Here is a 20,850-nt window from a genome sequence, read left to right as displayed (position 1 = left end):
CTTATTTGGAAACAGTCTTTACAGATGTAATTAGTAACAAGGTCATACTAGATTGGGTTGGGCCCTAAATCCAACTGACTGGTGTCCTTCGAAGGAGTAGGAGATCTGGAGACACACAAAGGAAGAAGGTCACGTGGCTACTGAGGCAGAGATTATGAAGTATGCAGCTACAGGCCATGGGACACCAAGAAATGCCAGGAGCCATAGGAGCTAGGAGGTAATGAAGGTTTCTTCCCTAGGTCCTTCAGAGGGAGCATGACCCGCTGATGCCTTGATCTCAAATGTCTAGCCTCCAGAACTCTAAGAAAATAAATTTGTTTCACGCCACCCAGTTTGTTGGAATTTGTTATGGCAGCCCTAGAAACCAGTGTGTAAAACACACACACACAAACACATACACACACTAGTTTAAGATATAGATCAAAAAGTTAAAATTGTTTATCTCTCAGTCCTGTGAGTATGATTTATTTTTGTTTTCTTTTTGCTTATTGGCACTTTTAACTTAACTATTTTATTTATGACAGTTTTATCACGACATAAATCCTTTTATAAATATTTTTAAATTTGAAAAAATGTAAAAAGGCACTCATTCCCAGTTATAGTTATATGCAAACCCTATTATTCAGCCAGTTATTCCCATTCTTTCAAAGACTGTTATTAAAGTATTAAAAAAAATTAAAAAGCAAAATTTACTTTACAAAATAAATGCTAATGACAAAGCACATTAGAAGGACATCTTGTATCATTCAATCAATCATTAATAGGTTCTTGCTCCACAATAGGCTGTGAATCACTGACCTCAAGCATAATAATTCAAGTGTGAACCCTCAGAAACACTTTATAGATCTACAGCTCAAACATCGTAAGAAAACACAACTGTTCATTTTTTAAAATGAATCTTTTAGTAAATTCAGTGGGGATGCATTCCATATTTGGAATAAACTGTCACCCCTGCCCCCAAGATACATATTAACTTTGGCAAATCATTAGAAAAACCACTTACAATATTAATTGCCCTTCCAACAAGTGAAAAATTAGTTTCATCTGCACAAGAGATTTAATAAAGAGTTACATCTCTTCAGTGAATTTCAGTCTTGTTGCATTTTGGGTCCCTAAAAAGTTCAACTTACCTGACAATATCTCTAGTAAGTAAATTCAAATGAGCAAATTACTAGGTAGCTTACTTAACACACTTTCCTCTTAACACAGCAAAACAAAGTTTTAATAATTATATGTAATTACTGGATGAGAGCCTGTTGTTTAATACAATGAAGAAATTCTACTGTATTTGAAGAGACCAAAGTCCACCTCTACATTGTTGATTAAAAAGCATCTTTTTGATCAGGATATCTAAATACCTTGACAACTAATTTCCCTTCCTACTGAAGCAAAGGATGTACAAGGACCATGGTACCCACTACTCTGAACAGAAAAATACAATTACTCAAATTGCAATACCATTGTGCATATATACGTATACATATGCACAGAAAATTCTCTCTCTCTGTGTGTGTGTGTGTGTGTGTACATATCTACGTAGAATTCTATAGACATGGAAATTCTCTAAAAGGTACAAAAGAAATAGTAGTGGCTATATCTGGAAAGCAGAGAGGATTTTTGCTTTTCACTTTTTATCTAAAGACTGCAAATTAGTGGCCCAAGCACCATATTTTACCTACGTGTGTTGCTTTATTTTGGCCCACATAGAGTTTTATAAATATTTAAATTAGTTGTCAAAATCTGAAAATCAGAAAATTTCCCATAAAAATCTGAATTTCTCACTCTTGGGTGGGGGTGGGGGGAATCTGTAAGAACACTGGGCCCCCATTCCAGCATGGCAGCATTTGACATAAGGCAAGAATCAGGTACCCTCTTTAAAAAAGGCAAGTGCTTTCAGTTCACACACACTTTGATTATTCATGTTCCCCACCTGGCAACTATAGGCTTTTTATTTTATTTTTTGTTTTATTTTTAATATATTTTTATTGATTTCAGAGAGGGAGGAAGGGAGAGAGAGAGAAAGGGAGAGAGAGAGAGAAACATCAATGATGAGAGAAAATCACTGATGGGCCGCCTTTCCTGCACACCCCCTACTGGGGATCGATCCCGCAACCCAGGCCTGTGCCCTTGGCCGGAATCGAGCCTGGGACCCTTCAGTCCACAGGCCAACGTTCTATCCACTGAGCCAAACCGGCTAGGGCAACTATAGACATTTTAGATTGAAACCTCTGTTTAGAACCTTCTAAACTGTTTAAACTTATTATGTGCTTATATTACTCTTTAAAGTTTTTCCTCAATGAAAAACACTGGCAAAGATCAAAGAGAACTTTAGAGAGTTTGCAAAATATTATTCTCCATTCACATCTAAATAACTAAATGATACCTAATTTGAATAAATTTTCTCATAAACTGACTTACAAAGAGTATGCAGTACAAGAAAATATGCCTGGAAAGGTTGGTAGATAAGGTGGGGCGAATCTTTACAGGACTCAAATTGCTTCCAGAAATAATATTCTTATTGTTACTTATATATTAATTCCCTTTCAAGTCATGTAGAAATTATTAGCAACATTTAAATCTCATGCTCAAACCTACAAACAAAAAAGCCTGAAAAGGAGCTTAGTTTGTAGGACTTTGTTTCTTTTAACAGCACTATACTTGAACATTTCCATTAAAATGAAGCCTTTACTCCCATCTCTTCATTCATGACCTCAAGAAATATTTGCTGAGCATCTACTATATACAAAGCATTGCATCAGATGCTTAGGGAGAAGGCTGTTAAGGGGTGTGTATTGCAAATGATGTTACAAAAAGCAATAGTATTTCATGAGACATAAAGAGAGGAAAAAGCAGCATTCTAGATAAAAGAAAAAAGTTTTAAATTGGGAAAGCAAAAGTATGTACCTGGAAATGAGCAGCAGACCAGTTTGAATGGGGCACAAAAAAAGAGGAGTTCAGCACAAAGACATGACAGAAAGGTAGAGGCAGACAAGCTGGAATCAATCTTTGGAGGACCCTGAATGTCAAGCTAAAGCTCTCTGCTCTCTCTCTGGTACACACACTGTTTAAAGATTGCTGAGAAAAGAAGGACCCAGCTCAAAGCTGTGACTTAGAAAGATTGATCTGGTAGTAATATGTCCATAAAATGGACTAGAAGCAAGAAAGCCCGGTGGAGAAAACCAATATGAAACTATTCCTATGTTACCCTGTTTGAGTAGTAACACAATCTACAAACTAAAGTGGTGGCAGAAGGAATGGAAAAAAGAAACAGTTGGGAGGTGCACTGCAGAGTGGAAATGAACTGGGTTTGGCAAATGATCTGGGGTGTCCAGGAAAAAGAGGGCATTGGAAATAACTCAGTTCAAGCCTAATGCTTGGGGGAACATTGAAGCTATTAAGAGAACAGGGAAAAGTCAGAAGAAAAGCTGGTTGGGGATGGGGAAGAGGATAAAGTGACCTTTTAAACACATTTAGTTTGGGGTGCCTAATAGGCCACCTGGAAGTTTTTCCTCCCCATTAGTCAATCTGCACTCTTTTCTGGCCCAAGTTTTAGTGATAGCTAAGAGAGTAAAATATACATGTAATACAAGTAAAGAATATTTTTAATGTAGAGTTAATGAGAAGCCTGTCCCAGAGCATATAACATGACAAAAATTTAAACTCTATAGAATGAAGTTGAACTCCTACCTCACAACATATACAAAAATTAACTCAAAATGAATCAATGACCTACATATAAGAACAAAAAACATTAAACTCTTAGAGTAAAACATAGGTAAATCTTCATAATCTTAGATTGGCAATGGATTATTAGATATAATACCAAAAGCACAAGCAACAACAAAAAATTAGATAAATTGGACCTCATCAAAATTAAAAAGATTTGTGTATTAAAGGACGTTACCAAGAAAATGAAAGACACCTATTGAATGGGAGAAAATATCTGCAAATCACATATAAGAGTCTAGTATACAGAATATATAAAAAACTCTTACAACAAAAAGACAACCCAGTGTTTAAAAAAGCAATGGACTTGAATAGACATTCTTCAAAGAATATATCTAAATGGCCAACAAGTATATGAAAAGACATTAATACCATTGGTAATTAGAGAAATGCCAATCAAATTCACAATGAGGTACCATTTCATACCCATTAGAATGGCTGTAATTAAAAAAAGGAAAATAAGTGTTGATAAGGGTGTGGAAAAACCCTCCTACATTGCTAGGGGGAATGTAAAATGATTCAGTCACTGTGGAAAAGTTTGGTGGTTCCTCAAAAGTTAAACATAGAATTACCATAAGACCCAACAACTCAACTGTTAGGTATATACCCAAAAGAACTGAAAACAGGCACTTAAAGAAATACATGTACACACATGCTCACAGCAGCACTATACACAACAGCCAAAGGGTGGAAATGGCTTAAGTGTTCACCAATATATGAATGGACCATTTGTGGTATAACCATACACTGGAATATTGTTCACCAATAAAAAGGAATGAAGTACTGCCTAGCCAGTTTTGCTCAGTGGATAGAGCATCGGCCTGCAGACCGAAGGGTCCTGGTTTCGATTCCAGTCAAGGGCATTGGTTGCAGGCTCCTCCCCGGCCCAGGCCCTGGTAGGGGCACATGCAGGAGGCAACCAATCGATGCGTTTCTCTCATCAATGTTTCTCTCTGTCTTTCCCTCTCTCCCACTCTCTCTGAAAACCAATGGAAAAATATCCTTGGGTGAGGATTAAAAAAAAAAAGAATGTCCAAAGCAAGAACTCCAAACCTTAAAAATGTAATAGAATGTACAACACTCTATCACTGAATATCATACAATCCTAAAACTGCTGCTTGGCACACATTTTTTTTTAAAATATATATTTCATTGATTTTTACAGAGAGGAAGGGAGAGGGATAGAGAGAGTCAGAAACATTGATGAGAGAGAAATATCAATCAGCTTTGGCACACATTTTTTAAGAAAACTAGTATTAATATCAAGTTTTGTCTGTCATAAAGGGACTTTTCCTAGATTCACACATGTAACCCAGAGAGTAAATCAGAAACTCATTTAGCATTGCAGGTGACTGAGAAATGGATTAAGACCAACCAGGGGAGGCACTGTGAGATGATATACTACATTTTCACATCTAGATTCTGATTTAACTTTATTTTATTTGATTTATTTTCTTGCCTTTGACAATGCTGAGATAGTCAACAGGTCACTGTTTTACAAAAATGTTTTCCCAAGTTAGTTTTCTAGAAAATACCTGTTCCATCCATGACGGGCACAGATATATAGTATTCCACAAAATACTGCTTCCTAAAGATACCTGGAGGCAACCTAAGATATTGCAACACTCAAACTGCAAAACCCTAGCCTAATGGCTAGGAGGGAGAGAAACAGTCGATGTCTATATTCTAGTGAAAGATATTTTACTTATACTGAGAAATAAGGCCAGTACTAACTCCTAAGCTAATGTCCTCTAAAAATCTAGAAGCATTACCTGTATTTGCCTCTTGTCATAAATGCTAAAGTACAACTCACTTTAAAAAACATAACAGAGCCAGAAAGAACCAAGATGGCAACGTAGGTAAAAGGTGGTACTTGCCACCTCCCACAATCACATCAAAATTACAAACTAAAATACAGAACAACCATCGTTCAGAACCACCTGAAATCTGGCTGAATGGAAACCTTGCAACTAGAGAAGTAAAGAAGAAAGCACACTGAGACTGGTAGGAGGGGCAGAGGCACAGAACCGCTTGGTCCATCACTCACATTTGGCATTTTTTTAATCAGGAGGGATATTCTCAACTGCAGAGGCCTCCAGTGTGAAACAACGGGTGCCAGCCCCACACCAGACCCCTCAGCCCAGGGTTCCAGTGCTGGGAAGAGAAGTACCCATAACTTCGGGCTGTAAAAACCAGCAGAGATTGTGGGTGAGTGCAGAGGCTACTAGAGTCTCAGGCAGTTCCTCTTAAAGGGCCGGTAAACAAACTTACACAGTCCCACTCCCTCTGAGCTCTAGTGCTGGGTGGCTTTGGGAGAATCAGGGACATATGAGGAGGAACTACTGGATTGTCTGGCACCAGGGCAGGAACTCAGGGGTGGTATTCTCCCAGACGGGGGTGCTCACAAGGGTCACTGTTCCTGTGCTGGGACCTCCCCCATTCACAGAGCTCACTGGCAGCCATATCTGAGTTTCCATCAGCATATCTCACACTGTTCACTCTGCCCTGGTGATTCCCTGAGACCCAGACCCACTAACTTGCAGCACCACCCAAGCTGTTTGCAGCTGCTTTTCCATATGAATGGCCTGTCCTGGCTCAGGCTTCAGACTTTCCTACAATCAAACAAGCAGCAGCTGGCAGCAGTGTGTCCCAACCTATCAATAAGAGGCCCATGACCTGGCACCAGCACCAGCCTGCCTTGCTTCACAGCTGGGCATCGCCTGGGCACTTCCTAGCCCAATACAGGTAGCAGACATCTGCAGATCCCTCTGTAACTCCTGCCAGGTGGCCCCAGAGCCAGTACACCTGCTGGACAACTTCAGACCAACTGGATTACAATTCTACACATCTGCACATGACACATGCAGGGGGCAGACTGAGTGAGCACCAAAACCCCACTGAAGCAAGTCCTGCTCCAAGAGGGTGTCTCCTACACAATAGCTCTTCCACTGTAGTCACAGCTGGTCCTCACAGTCAATTGGCTTGGAGGTCAACTCCCAGTGACGCCAACAGCAATCAAGGCTCAACTACAACAAGACTGTGCACACAACCCACACAGAGGCACACCTCGAGTGCCCAGCTCAGGTGACTGGGGAAGCTGAGCCACTGAACCACACCAAGGCCAATCTACCAATTCCAGGAGACATAATAGCTCTGCCTAATACAAAGAAACAAACACAGGGAAGCCGCCAAAATGCAGACAAAGAAACATGTCACAGATGAAAGAACAAAAGAAATCTCCAGGGGAAAAAACCACACACACACTAAATGAAATGGAAGCAAGCAAACTACTCGATACAGAGTTCAAGGTTGCTCAAGGATCTTAATGAGAGCTTCAAGGGACTTAGTGAGACTTACAAGAATATTAGTGAGAATGTCAAAGACATGAAAAAGAACCAGTTAGAAAGCAAGCATACACTAACTGAAACAAGTATGTCAAACTCGTGACAGGTGGGCCACATGCTGTGAGTATGACAAGCTTGAACTGAAATGAATAATTTACAGGGATTCAACAGTAGAGTAGAGGATTCCAAGAATCAAATCAACGACTTGGAATATGAGGAAGCAAAAAACACCCAATCAGAAGAGAAAAAAGAATCCAAAAATATGAAAATAGTGTAAGGAGCCTCTGGGACAACTTCAAGCATACCAACATCCAAATTATGGGGATGCCAGAAGAAGAAGAGAAAGAGCAAGATATTGAAAAACTATTATAAGAATGATGACAGAAAACTTCCACTACCTGGTAAAAGAAACAGACTTACAAGTCCAGGAAGTTAAGAGTCCCAAACAAGAGGAACACAAAGAGGCCCACCCCAAGACACATCATAATTAAAATGCTAAGGGTTAAAGACAAAGAGAGAATCTTAAAAGCAGCAAGAGAAAAGCAGTTAGTTACCTACAAGGGAGTGCCCATACGACTGTCAGCTGATTTCTCAATAGAAACTTTGCAGGCCAGAAGGGAGTGGCAAGAAATATTCCAAGTGATGAATAACAAGGACCTACAACCAAGATTACTCTACCCAGCAAAGCTATCATTTAGAATTGACAGTCAGATAAAGAGCTTCACTGACAAGAAAAAGCTGAAGGAGTTCATCACCGCCAAACCAGTACTACATGAAATGTTGAAGGGTATTCTTTAAGAAGAGGAAGAAGAAGTTCAAAAATATGAACAACAAAATAGCTACAAATACATACTTATCAACAATTGAATCTAAAAATAAAAACAAACGAATAAGAAATCTAATTAACAGAATAATCTGGTGAATAAAGTAGAATCATCGGCATGGAAATGGAACAGACTGACGATTCTCAGAGGGAAGGGGGGTGGGGAGTGGGAAGAGATTAAACAAAGATCATATATGCATGTATGCATTACCTATGGACACAGACAATAGGGTAGTGAAGGCCTGGGGCTGTGTGGGAACTGGGTGAAAGGGGGCAATGAGAGGCAAGAGGGGGGACATCTGTAATACTCTCAACAACAAAGATTTTTTTTAAAAAAAAAAGCCCTAACCAGTTTGGCTCAGTGGATAGAGAGTTGGCCTGCAGACCCAAGGGTCCTGGGTTCTATTCTGGTCAAGGGCACGTACCTAGGTTGCAGGCTCCTCGCCGGCCCAGGCCCTGGTCGGGTGCGTGCAGGAAGCAACCAATTGACGTGTTTCTCTCACATCAATATTTCTCTCTGTCTTTCCCTCTCTTCCTCTCTCTCTAAAAAAAAAAAAAAAAAAAATCAATGGAAAAATATCCTTGGGTGAGGATTTAAAAAAAGAAGAAAGAAAAACATAACAGAGCCCTGGCTGGGTACCTCAATTGGTTAGTGTCATCCCGATAAGTCAAGGTTTCACGTTCAACCTCTCATCAGGGCACATACAAGAAACAACCAATGAATGCACAACAAAGCAACATTCTTCCACTATCTCTAACGTCAATAAACAATCTAAAAAACATAACAGAGACAACTGATTTTGAAGGCCAGAAGTAAATTTTAAAAAAAAATTTTTAATATATTTTCATTGACTTCAGAGAGGAAGGAAGAGGGAGAGAGAGACAGAAACATCAATGATGAGAGAGAATCACTGATCGGCCACCTCCCACACGCCCCCACCGGGGATAGAGCCAGCAACCCCCGCATGCGCCCCTGACTGGAACAGAACCCGGAACCCTCAAGTCCGCAGGCTGACACTCCATCCCCTGAGCCAAAACAACCAGGGCTTGGTTACATTACTTAACAATGAACTGTACACTTAAAATTGGTTAGAATAATATTTTGTTATGTATATTTTACCACAACTTTTTAAAAATCATATGTAAACTCTCCTCTGACTCCTGTTAGTTACCCCTGAAAAAAATATATAAATGTATTAGACTACCTTAAAGGATGAGAAACCATTAAATTGAATGTGTTTAAACTACAAATGGTTGGAAACTTTTAGTGATTTGAATAGAAGCTTTCTAGCCCCTTAAGGGTAATGATCATTAGATATTCTCCATCTCTAAAGTGGATATAAGCAAATTAAAAAAAAAGCTTAAATTGTAGTAAGAGAGACTTAAGTTTTGACATAATTCTAATTAGAAAAGTAATTACACATTACGATATCATACAAATTTCTGCCCTCAGAGACATAAGAATAAGCTCTCTTGGAAGGGTTATATGCAATTCTGTAGGGAAAACTGAAATGAACTACAGAAGCTCTTTAACCAACTTCCAATTTTAGAAATCCAGGTTCTATATTCACAGCCCAATAGTATCACTGCAAGATACTCCACCTACAGAGTGGGGGGAGGTAGAAGAGGGGGGGGGGATAAATGGTGATGAAAAGAGACTTGACTTAGGGTGGCGAATACACAATATACAGATGATGTATTATAGAATTATAACTTGAAACCTATATAATTTTATTAACCAATGTCACTCCAATAAATTCAATAAAAAATATTCCAGCTATAGAAAGATTATATACTAATCTACAAGTCATTTCACTTTGGCTTCAGATACTGTGTATTCACTACACCATTTTATTCATTTTATGCACTCATAAATTGGGAATTGAAAATTGACTACTTTTGCCCTGGCCGGCTTGGCTCAGTGGATAGAGCGTCGGCCTGCGGACTGAAGGGTCCCAGGTTCGATTCCGGCCAAGGGCACATGCCTGGGTTGCGGGCTTGATCCCCACTAGGGGGTGTGTGGGAGGCAGCCGATCAATGATTCTCTCTCATCATTGATGTTTCTATCTCTCTCTCCTTCTCCCTTCCTCTCTGAAATCAATAAAGAAATATAAAAAAAAAAAAAAGAAAGAAAATTGACTACTTTTGTTAGAGGCAATTCCACCCATTCCCAGCAGCATGGCTGCCAGCTCAAATATAAACACTATAAAAATGCTTAAACTGAAATGATACTTGGTTCTAAAATAAATAAAGAGAAATATCTACATAATGCACACCTAACCTAAGAATAAGCCAAAAAAAAAAATCTGTGCTTACAGGGTAGAAAATTAATAAGGCCAAAACATTCCGTTTAAACCAGTTTTTCAACAGCTTCTTAGAAAGTTGTTACAAACAAACAAACATCTTACTTTGGAAAACAAAAACAGTCTTTCCAACTCATTTTAGGAGACTCATAATCTTCATTTTTTTTAAAAAAAAATTTTAATTCTCACTCGAGGATGTTTTCCATTTATTTTTTAGAGAGGAAGGGAGAGAAAAAGAGAAACATCCCCAACCAGGGATCAACAGGCAACATGTTTTGTTTTTTTGTTTTTTGTGGGGGGGTTTTTGTTAATCTTCACCGGAAGATCTCTTTCCATTGATTTTTAGAGAAAGTAGAAGGGGCAGGGAGAGAGAGAAACATTAATGTGAGAGAGCCACATCGATTGGTTGCCTCCCACAGGCGTTCTGACCAGGGCTGGGGATTGAGCCTGCAACCTGCAACTGAGGTACATGCCCTTGACTAGAATGGAACCCTCGATCCTTTAGTCCAAGCGCCGAGGCTCTATCCACTGAGCCAAAATGCTAGGGCAGTGATGGACAACCTTTTGAGCTTGGTGTGTCAAACTTCGCCAAAAAACTGAGCATAACTCGGGTAGTGTGTCACTTTGAGGAAAAAACTAACTCCAAGACTCTAGTCGCAAACGTTTCATCCTCAGGAGCAGCAAATGTTTCATCCTCGGCATGCGGCCGCGTGTCATCAGAAATGGCTACGCGTGTCAGTGCTGACACGCGTGTCATAGGTTCGCCATCACTGTGCTAGGGCAACCGGCACCATTTTTGGTGTATGGATGACTCTCCAACCCAGACACCCAGCCAGAGCTTAAAATACTTTTTAATTTTCCGCATTATTTTTTAACAGTCATCAGACAACTGACTGGTGGTTATTTATTACAACCAGAAGCAGGCACTTATGAAGTCACAGGAAGGTTAATTATCCTAAACCCAACAGGTTAACTACAGCAGTTTGAGAGCTATTCTGCCAACCTGTATTAGGCCATCTCAACAGGTCCCAGGTTAGACATTAAATGACACTTAAAACAATAAATTTCTAGATTCTAGAGATTTACTTAAACAACAAGTTTTTTAACAAGTATGCATCCATGCATGTATTTTTTAACTAGATTTTGTTAATTATGACAGGTATTTGTTTAAAACAAAAGTCTAACAAGACAGGGTTAGCCAGGTCAACATAGGAATCAAAAACACAATATTAGATTATTGAGTTAACTGCTTTCATAGAAAATAATAACAAGCCTCACTGCTTTCAGTTCACAAATGATTTTTCATTTTATAATCAAAGAAAATAAAAAACATGACTTCTTCAACCAAAAAATAATGTGGCTTAAAACTAAGCTATCACTTAACTGCCTGGATTCCTAAGAAGTTATTGACTTCTAACTGCTTTAAAACCAGAATACACTTTTTTAATGGCTCACTCCTTTGTTCATACCTTATTTTATACAGAGATAACATCTCATCAGAATATATGCCACTGTGTCTTTGAACCTAATAACTTTTCTAAAAATTCAAATAAAATTTTATCACGCAACTATGATTTTTGTTGTTTTTTTTCTCATCCACACTGGGCCTCATCATTCACAACACTTAAAAACAAACAATCCTAGTTGTTAAACACACACACACACACCTCAAGCATATAAAATTCATTACACTGGTTTTGTAGCCATAGTAATTGTGCTAATAAATACTGACTCTAAAGAACTAAAAACTAATTTATTAGAGCAGGGTTTGACTCACAAGGGGGTGGGGAGAAATAATGGTCCTCCCCTACCAAACTGGCAGCAACAATATGCCAAGTTTCCTATGCTGAACTAGTGTAAACAAGGAAGAAAAAGAGCCTGGTGGGAAAGAAGGCAGGCAAGAGAACAACCCTCCTCAAGATAGCTTTATTTCTAAATTTCATCAGTGTAATAATACCTCTTAGTGTTTTCAGTAATCCCTGTCACTCTATTTAAACACCATAGGTTGGTGTTTAGAAAAGTATTGGAGGTTAGAGTCCCTGCTTGAGATCACCCGAGATATAAAAGATACAAGTGGTGCTGACAAATGCTTCTTTAATTCTAAAGACTAGCTCCTGCATTCAATGCCTCAGTTTTCTAAACATTTTAGAAATTCAATCCCACACTTGCTATAACAATCAACTTTAAAGCTAAAATAACAGAACTGACCAATGATGCTGCACAGAAAGAAAAAAAAATTCACACATCCCCTTTGCAGTCACAACTACAAGGTTCCCATCATTAGTAAAATGAGCATCTTTCAGGATAGTCTTTATCCCATTCCTAGATGAGGAATGGGATAAAGACTAGGCTTACAGCCTCTCTTTTTTTCTGGCCGTGCCTGAGGCATTTAGTGCGCATGGGATAAAGGGGAGGCTAGTTGTACAAGTGATGCCAAAAGAAACAAGATTCCACATGTCAGGGGACTGCCCAACACAGAGAGCAAAGGGCATTCATTCCCTGGCTTTTTGACCAAAGAAAGATGAGTTGCTTTACCTAAAATCTTTTCAAAGGAAGTCTAATGGCCTCCACTTTCTCCCTCTCCCCGAGTGAACCCAACAATCCCTCCTCAGAGAACAGGAGGAAGCCTTGCTTATCAAAAACAGCAAGTGCTACGTCCAAAGCCAAGAAACTCTCCTTTAGTCTAAGTGCCATGGTCTTCTGCCCCAATTTCAGTCTTCTACAAGGAAACTCCAAGCAAAAAACACTTGGTTCCCAACCTGAGCCAAGTTCTCCGTTTTCCCAAATATCTACCCACTCAGCTTCCCTCCGATAAGGCCAGAACTCTCCATTCCAGCGTTCTGGAGCAGAGGGTCCTGGTCCCCTCAAAAGGTTCCCTTCCCCAAGATAAACTCCTTTCCTTCACTTTCCCTAGTTTTTCCCAGACACTGCCCCAGGTCTAATACTCCCAGTCCTCCATTAGCCAATCTACTAGTTACTAGTAGTAACTAGTAGATCCCACCCCTCCCTGGCACAACTCTTCCGAAAGTCGTACACACGTACACACACAGACACACACACACCACACACATATGTTCTTCTCTACTCCTAATTCCCGAGCCCCAGGTTCCTCCACGTCTCCGGAGTTTCCCCCTCATCCCTGTCTTCCTCACCCCTAACTCCACACGCGAAGCTTTTTTCCACTCCCCAAATTCAGATTTCCTGTGCTTTCTACTCTTAGCCAACACCAAAGCCCTCTTCCTCCCAAGTCTACCCGTAACCTGAGGCTCAAGTCTTTCTCCTCGTCCCGCGTTCCACGGCCCCTAATACTCCACGGAACCGCAGGACCCTCCCCACAATCTCTCCCGCCCCTCCTGCTTTCCGTGGACCCCAACACTCCTCGTACGTCCTCTCGAACCTGCTCAACCCCCAAATTTCTCCCATGCCCTTAGGGTTTCCCCCCACGCCTTTCCCGCCCCGGAAAGGGGGTGCCCCTCAGAGCCCGCCCGGCCCGCCCAGCCGCGGGGCTCGGGTGTCTCTCCCCTCCCTCGGGGCCCCGAGGCCGCTGCCAACGCCGGCGCGGCGAGGCGAGGCCGGCTCACCAGTTGGTCATGTCCAGGAAGAAGGCGCAGCCGGCCGGGTTGAGCTGGAAGCCGAGCAGCCGCTGGAACTCGGAGATGAGCACGTCCTTGTCGGTGGTGCCCAGACAGCTGAACTTCTGCATCAGCTCGGGGTCCAGGTCCACGTCCATGCCCTCCATGTCTGGGGCCGAACACCGCTCCCCGCCTCCTCGCGCCGAGCCGCCGCCGCGCCTTCGGGCCCGGGGACCAGGGGGGGCCGCTGCTGCCGGCGCCGCCCGCTCCTCTGAGTAGGCCCCGGGCCTCTCACCGCCTCATACGGGTAAACTCACTCAGCACTCGCGCGCTCCCCCCCTCCCACCCCCCCCTAGCCGCCGCCTCCGCCGCCGCCGCCTCTCGCTTCTCCACCGCCTCCGCCTCCACCCGCGCCGCGCCCAGTGCGCAAGCGTCGCCCGCCTAGGCCCCGCCCCTTCCTCCCCGGAAGCCCGCCCCTCAGTGGCGTCACAACCCCGTGACGTCCCCCGCGTGACCTCACCGCGGTGAAGCGAGAGAGCGGGAAGTAAGGAGGAAAGGCCCCGCCCAGCGGGGGGCGGGGGGCGACTCCTGGCCTGACCTTCGCCTCGCCCCGCCCCATCCTCCAGGGGCGGAGTGAAAGCCGGGGGTTGGGGGAGAAGTTTCCGGCTCTTCGCTTAGGACAGCTCCGCCATTTTGGAGATGAGGGAACTTCTTCAAAAAGTTCCGAGAAGAGCAGAGACCATGGCAAGGTCAAGTACCGGAGAGTACCCCGGGACCCAGTCCTCCCAGCCAGGATTTTGCCCTTCGCGTTGGAAGGACTTGTTTGCATAAGTTTACAGAGCTGCTGTCCCAGAGGGATTCTGCTGTAAGCCCTTGGTTTCCCGGCCCCCTCGGTGGTGATTGCTACAGTTTATCCGTGCAGTTTCTGTTATGCAATGGTACTGGCTAGTCTGGGGAAGTAAAGAAGGCCTTGGTGTAAACATCAATCACAGGTCCAAACAAACGCCACACTTAATCGGTCAAGACCAACCCTCTTAAAGATTATTAAGTCACGAGAATTTGGAATGCCTTGTTCTGTGTTTAAAATAGAAGGCAAAAGTAAATAAATAAAAATAAAATAGAAGGCAAAGCGTTACTATATATGGTACACCTTCCTGATCAAGGCCCCAATTCAAGATCAAAGAATGAGAAAGGAAACATAGGAACCATCTTGTCTACCCCCTGACATTCCTTCATTCAGGAAGTGCTTTTAAATAATATTTGCCCCACACTCTGCTACAGTCAAGGGAGGGAAATGGTGAATAGGAAATGGTCTCCTGCCTTCAGGTAGCTCTCTGTTTTACAAATAAGGAAAGTGAGACCCAGAAAGCTTATATGCCTTGTCCAAAAATACAGAGCAGCAAATCTAGAACCCAGCTTTCAGATTCCTAATGGAGTATGTTTTCAATAGCAGACAGAACTAGAATGACTAGTAGTGTCTAGGGTGCTAGGAGGTTTTGGAAAGGGAAAGCATTCTATCTCCCGTCCCACTACCAAATAAGAGTGAAACATAATGGCTCTAAAAGCCTGGGTCCTGGGGTCACACACATTTGAGATTCAACTTCTCATTTTGCCAATTATTGGTAAAGTTGGTCAATCCAACTTTCTCTAGTGATTTTTCCCCTCCAATGTGAATGTCTTACAGGAAACACACCTTACAGTAAGGATATTACAAATTCATACCATACAGTAGTTATAAACATTCTGTAAGAAACTGTTCTTGGGCCTCAGAGATCTGTGTGGAAGCTTCGATCATTGTCAGGGCCTAATTTTTGGGTGACCACAATGTTGGAATATTTCACTAATATTAAGGAAAGTTCCGTCTCCCTCAGAAGTGAGCATGTATTGTCCCAATCTTATGGTTAATGGAATGGGGATACAGAAAGATTTAAAAATCACAATATTAGAGCTGAAGTGAACTGATACTGTCTAGTCCAACCTCCCCATTTTGCAAATGTAATTGAAACCAAGAGTAGGGAATTGATTCACCCAAGATCCCACAGCTAGTAAGGGGTCTCCAAACTTCCAGTCTAGCTCTCCACCCACTATACCCTGCTACAGTTCCCTTTATACTTTAAGTTCAATTTGGCTTTACATACAAAGTAATCAGAAATTTTGACCCAAGAACAAATTTTATGTTAGACCATAGACTTTCTAGGAAGCATTTTAACTTGCAACATCCATGGATTAAAGTTGGATTAACCAAAGATCCAAAAGAAAATGTTATTGGAACCTGAGAACCCAAGAAAAACTAAAAACTCTTGGCCAATTACTAGGGTCTTAACTCATACCTAAACAGCCCATATAATGCAAAGAGATCCTTGTAAATAAGAGACCCAAATGTCTCAGAACTACAGTTCATGATGGGTATTATCTCAAAGGAATGCAACTACTCCTCAAGTGAACTCTAAAACTGTGGGGACATTTTTGGTTCTCATGATATTGATGTGGTACCCTGGCTGTTAATTCCCTGAGGACCAGATATGCTAAACATAAGTTCTTAAGAAAGTCATGCACAATAAAGAACTGCCCCACTCCTAACCACTGTGCAGAAACAATGACCAAGGTGGCTGGCACTTTAGATATGAAGGAAGAACCACCACCACCTCCATCCCCATGGGATGGTTCTCTTGTGGGATGGGATATGAAATGGAGGAAATGAGGTGTTATCTAATCAGGAGACTCCTAGAAATGTGAGTCTGAGGAGATATTAACACTTACATTTCTATCCTGATAGCTTTGTTTTGTTTTTGTTATAAAGAGAGCCTGGAGAGGACTGATTGAGAGGCAAAGGGACAAATTGAAGAACACCACTCTAAGAAAGGAAAACTGACAGCAGTATGCCAACGGGGCTTCTAGGGACCATCTCAGAAATGTCAGGGCTATGCTTGGATATGTCACTGCCTGGTTTATGCCCAAAACCAGCCAGTTTCTTTCAGAATTTTTTAGGCTGGTGATCTTGTGTAAAAAAAATTAAACTAATTCCAGATCCCAAGACCAGGTCAGTTTCAGGGGTTCATAAGAGAGTTAAGCCAGCCTATCATTCAGCAGTGCCATCAGCATCTATGTAGGTACCAAGGGCGAGGGCTCCTGGATCTCCATGTCCTACTTTACCAGTGTCCAGGGCTTGGCTATGGGGATGGCTGGGGGTCTGGCAGGCATAGGGGGCATCCAGAGTGAGAAGGAGATTATGCAATGACTCAATGACCACCTGGCCTCCAACCTGGAGAGGGTGAGAAGCTGGAGGCTGATAATCAGAGACTGGAGAGCAAAATCCGGGAACCCCTGGAGCAGAAGGGACCCCAGGTCAGATATTGAAGCATTATTTCAAGACCATGAGGACCTGAGGGCTCAGATCTTTGCAAGTTCTGTGGACATGATTCTGCAGATTGACAATATCCATCTTACTGCTGATGACTTCAGAATCAAGAATGAGACAGAGAAAAACCAAGATGGCGGCATAGGTAAAACTACAACTAAAAGACAAAATTGACATCATCCAGAACCATAGGAAAGCTGGCTAAGTGGAAATTCTACAACTAGAAGGAAAGAGAAAAGCACACTGAGACTCAGAGGAGCTGCGGAAGTAAAGTGCAGAGGTACGGAGGCGCACACGCGCAGAAAGGGCTGGCACCTGAGTATGCGGCTGGCTTTTTCAATCTGCAGGGAGACACAAGCTCCCGACTGCTCTGAACTCCAGTTCTGGGTGAGACTCTGGGGACCCAGACACATACGGGGAGAAACTGGACTGTCTAGCAGTGGGCGAAACTCGAGGATGGCTTTCTCTCAGAGGTGCTTGCAGCGATTACTGCAGGACACTGAGACCCAAGGGCCTCTTAGGACAGGGCTGACGGGAAGCCATTGCTGTTTGCTCCACCCTGAGACTCCACCCCATCCAAGCTGTGCACAGAGGCTTTTGCATATGAATGGCCTGGTCCTTTGAAATCTAAACTTACCTAACAAATTGCAGCTGACTCAGAGAGATCCAGAACATCCAAAAGAGGGCCCAAGGCCCACAGCAGCTTGCATTTATTCACAGCCAGACCTCATCTGGGCACCTCCAAAACCCAAACAAAGAAGAGGAATCTGCAGATCTCTCTGTAGCTCCTGCTGCGTGGCCTCAGGCAGAGGCTAAATTAGCACCTCCTTGGAGATCCAAGAGCCAGTGGACCCAGTGGTCAGAGTAGGACCATCCAGATTACAACTCCTTAGATCCATAAGGGACACACTCAGGGGGCAGACTCAGTGAGCACCAAAGCCCCACTGAAGCAAGTCTTGCCTCATAAGGGTGTCTCCAGCACAGAAGTTCACCTAGCGTAGACACAGCTGATCCTCACAGCCAATTGGCCTGGAGGTGAATTCCTCCCAGTGATACCAACAACAATCAAGGCTTAACTACAACAAGACTATGCACACACACACACACACACACACACACAAAAAAAAAAAAATACTGTGCACACAGCCCACAAAGGGGTGCACCAAGAGTGTCCACCTCAGGTAACTGGGGAGGCTGAGCCACTGGGCCCTATAGGACACAAAGCCACTCTATCAACACAGGGAAGCAGCCAAAATGCGGAAACAAAAAGCAGGTCACAAATGAAAGAAATGGAGGAAAGCAAATGACTGGATATAAAGTTCAAAACCATGGTTATAAGGTTTTTCAAGAATTTTCTAGAAAAGGCCAATAAATTTAGTGAGACCCTCAAGAATATGAAAAAAGACCAACTAGAAATTAAGCATACACTGACTGAAATAAAAAATAATGTACAGAGATCCAACAGCAGACTAGAAGATCGCAAGAATCAAGTCAAAGATTTGAAATACAAAGAAGCAAAAAACACCCAACCGGAAAAGCAAAAAGCAAAAAGAATCCAAAAATATGAAGATAGTGTAAGGAGCCTCTGGGACAACTTCAAGCGTACCAACATCCAAATTTTTGGGGTGCCAGAAGAAGAGAGAAAGCAAGATACTGAAAACCTATTTGAAGAAATAATGACAGAAAACTTCCCCCACCTGGTGAAACAAATAGACTTACAAGTCCAGGAAGCGCACAGAACCCCAAACTAAAGGAATCCAAAGAGGACCACACCAAGACACATCATAATTAAAATGCCAAGAGCAAAAGACAAAGAGAGAATCTTAAAAGCAGCAAGAGAAAAACAGTTAATTACCTACAAGGGAGCACCCATACAATGGTCAGCTGATTTCTCAACAGAAATTATGCAGGCCAGACAGGAGTGGCAAGAAATATTCCAAGTGATGAATAGCAAGAACCTACAACCAAGATTACTCTACCCAGCAAAGCTATCATTCAGAATTGAAGGTCAGATAAAGAGCTTCACAGATAAGAAAAAGCTAAAGGAGTTCATCACCGCCAAACCAGTAATATATGAAATGCTGAAAGGTATTCTTTAAGAAGAGGAAGAAGAATAAAAAGGTAAAGATAAGCCGAAACCGGTTTGGCTCAGTGGATAGAGCGTCGGTCTGTGGACTGAAGGGTCCCGGGTTCGATTCCGGTCAGGGGCATGTACCTTGGTTGTGGCCACATCCCCGTTAGGGGGTGTGCAGGAGGCAGCTGGTCGATGTTTCTCTCTCATCGATATTTCTAGCTCTCTGTCCCTCTCCCTTCCTCTCTGTGGAAAATCAATAAAATATATTTTTTTAAAAAAAAAGGTAAAGATAAAAATTATGAACAACAAATACATATCTATCAACAAGTGAATCTAAAAATCAAGTGAATAAAAAATCTGATGAACAGAATAATCTGGTGAATATAATAGAATCAGGGGTATAGAAAGGGAGTGGACTGACAATCCTCGGGGGGGAAAGAAAGGTGGGGGGTGTGGGAAGAGACTGGACAAAAATCATACACCTTTGGATGAGGACAGTGGGGCGGATAAGGGCATGGGGTGGGGTGGGAACCGGGTGGAGGGGAGCTATTGGGGGGAAAAAGAGGAACAACTGTAATAATCTGAACAATAAAGTTTTTAAAAAACAACAAATGAGACAGAGCTGGCCACATGCCTGTCTGTGGACAGTAACATCAGTAGCTCTGAAAGGTCACTCAGCTGCAGCTGGTGACAGAGATCAAGGCTCTCAAGGAGGAGTTGCTTTTAGTGAAGAAGAACCACGGGGAGGAAGTAAATGATCTACAAAACCAGATTTCCAACTCTGGGTTAACCATGGAGTTGGGTGCCCCCAAATCCTCAGCAAGATCATGGCAGACATCCGGGCCCAGTGTGATGAGCTGACTCAGAAGAACCAAGAGGAGCTAGACAAGTACTGGTCCTACCAGGTTGAGGAGAGCACCACAGTGGTCGCCCCGCAGACCACAGAGATAAGAGCTGCTGAGATGACTCTCACGGAGCTGAGATGTATGGCTCAGTCCTCGGAGATTAGCCTGGACTTGATGAGAAATCTGAAGGCCAAGAAAAAAAAAAAAAAAGAAAGAAAAAAAGGGGCTGGGGGTGGAGAAAAAAAAAAAGAGAAAGCTGAAGGCCAGCTTGGCGAGCAGCTGAGGGAGGTGGAGACACACTATGCCACACAGATGGAATAGCTGAGTGGGATCCTGCTGCTCTGGGAGTCAGAGCAGGCCCAGACCCAGACAGAAGGGCAGCGCCAAGCCCAGGAATAGGAGGCCCTGCTGAACATCAAGGTCAAGCTGGAGGTTGAAAGCAACACCTACGCCGCCTGCCGGTAGAAGGGGAGGACTTGAATCATGGTGGTGCCCTGGACAACAGCCACTCCATACAATTCATCCAAAAGACCACCACCCACGGGACTGTGGACAGCAAATTGGTAGCTGAGGTAAAGGACACTGAAATTCTGAGGCATTAAAGTCAGCAGAAGTGGGACACCCCTTGGTGGGGCAGGAGGCCAGTAAAGTGTTCAGAGATCATTGCGGAAAAAAAGTAGAATGTAAAATTAGTATACTGTATGTACCGAACTATATAACGAGGTTGGAAATACTAATAATTAAAATTATTAATACTTTTAATTTTTATACTTTCCTATATTTAAAGAAATAAATAAACTTTATT

General features: G+C 42.5%; 1 protein-coding gene across 2 annotated transcripts in view; it reads right to left on the bottom strand.

Moving 5' to 3' along the window:
* ILRUN (inflammation and lipid regulator with UBA-like and NBR1-like domains) overlaps positions 1-14,092 on the bottom strand; it is a 111,449-nt gene extending 97,357 nt beyond the window's left edge. For both annotated transcript variants that reach the window (XM_079780009.1, XM_079780010.1), the window contains exon 1: positions 13,778-14,092. In XM_079780009.1, coding sequence (XP_079636135.1) covers positions 13,778-13,935 — 158 coding nt within the window. In that variant the 5' untranslated portion in view covers positions 13,936-14,092. The remainder of the gene's footprint in view (positions 1-13,777) is intronic.
* Positions 14,093-20,850: the final 6,758 nt, after the last annotated feature.

Source organism: Cnephaeus nilssonii (assembly GCF_951640355.1).
Source record: "Cnephaeus nilssonii genome assembly, chromosome: 9".
NCBI classification, from domain to species: Eukaryota; Metazoa; Chordata; class Mammalia; order Chiroptera; family Vespertilionidae; genus Cnephaeus; species Cnephaeus nilssonii.
Note: the sequence above shows the minus strand (reverse complement) of the source record. Positions and strands in the feature narration are given on the sequence as shown.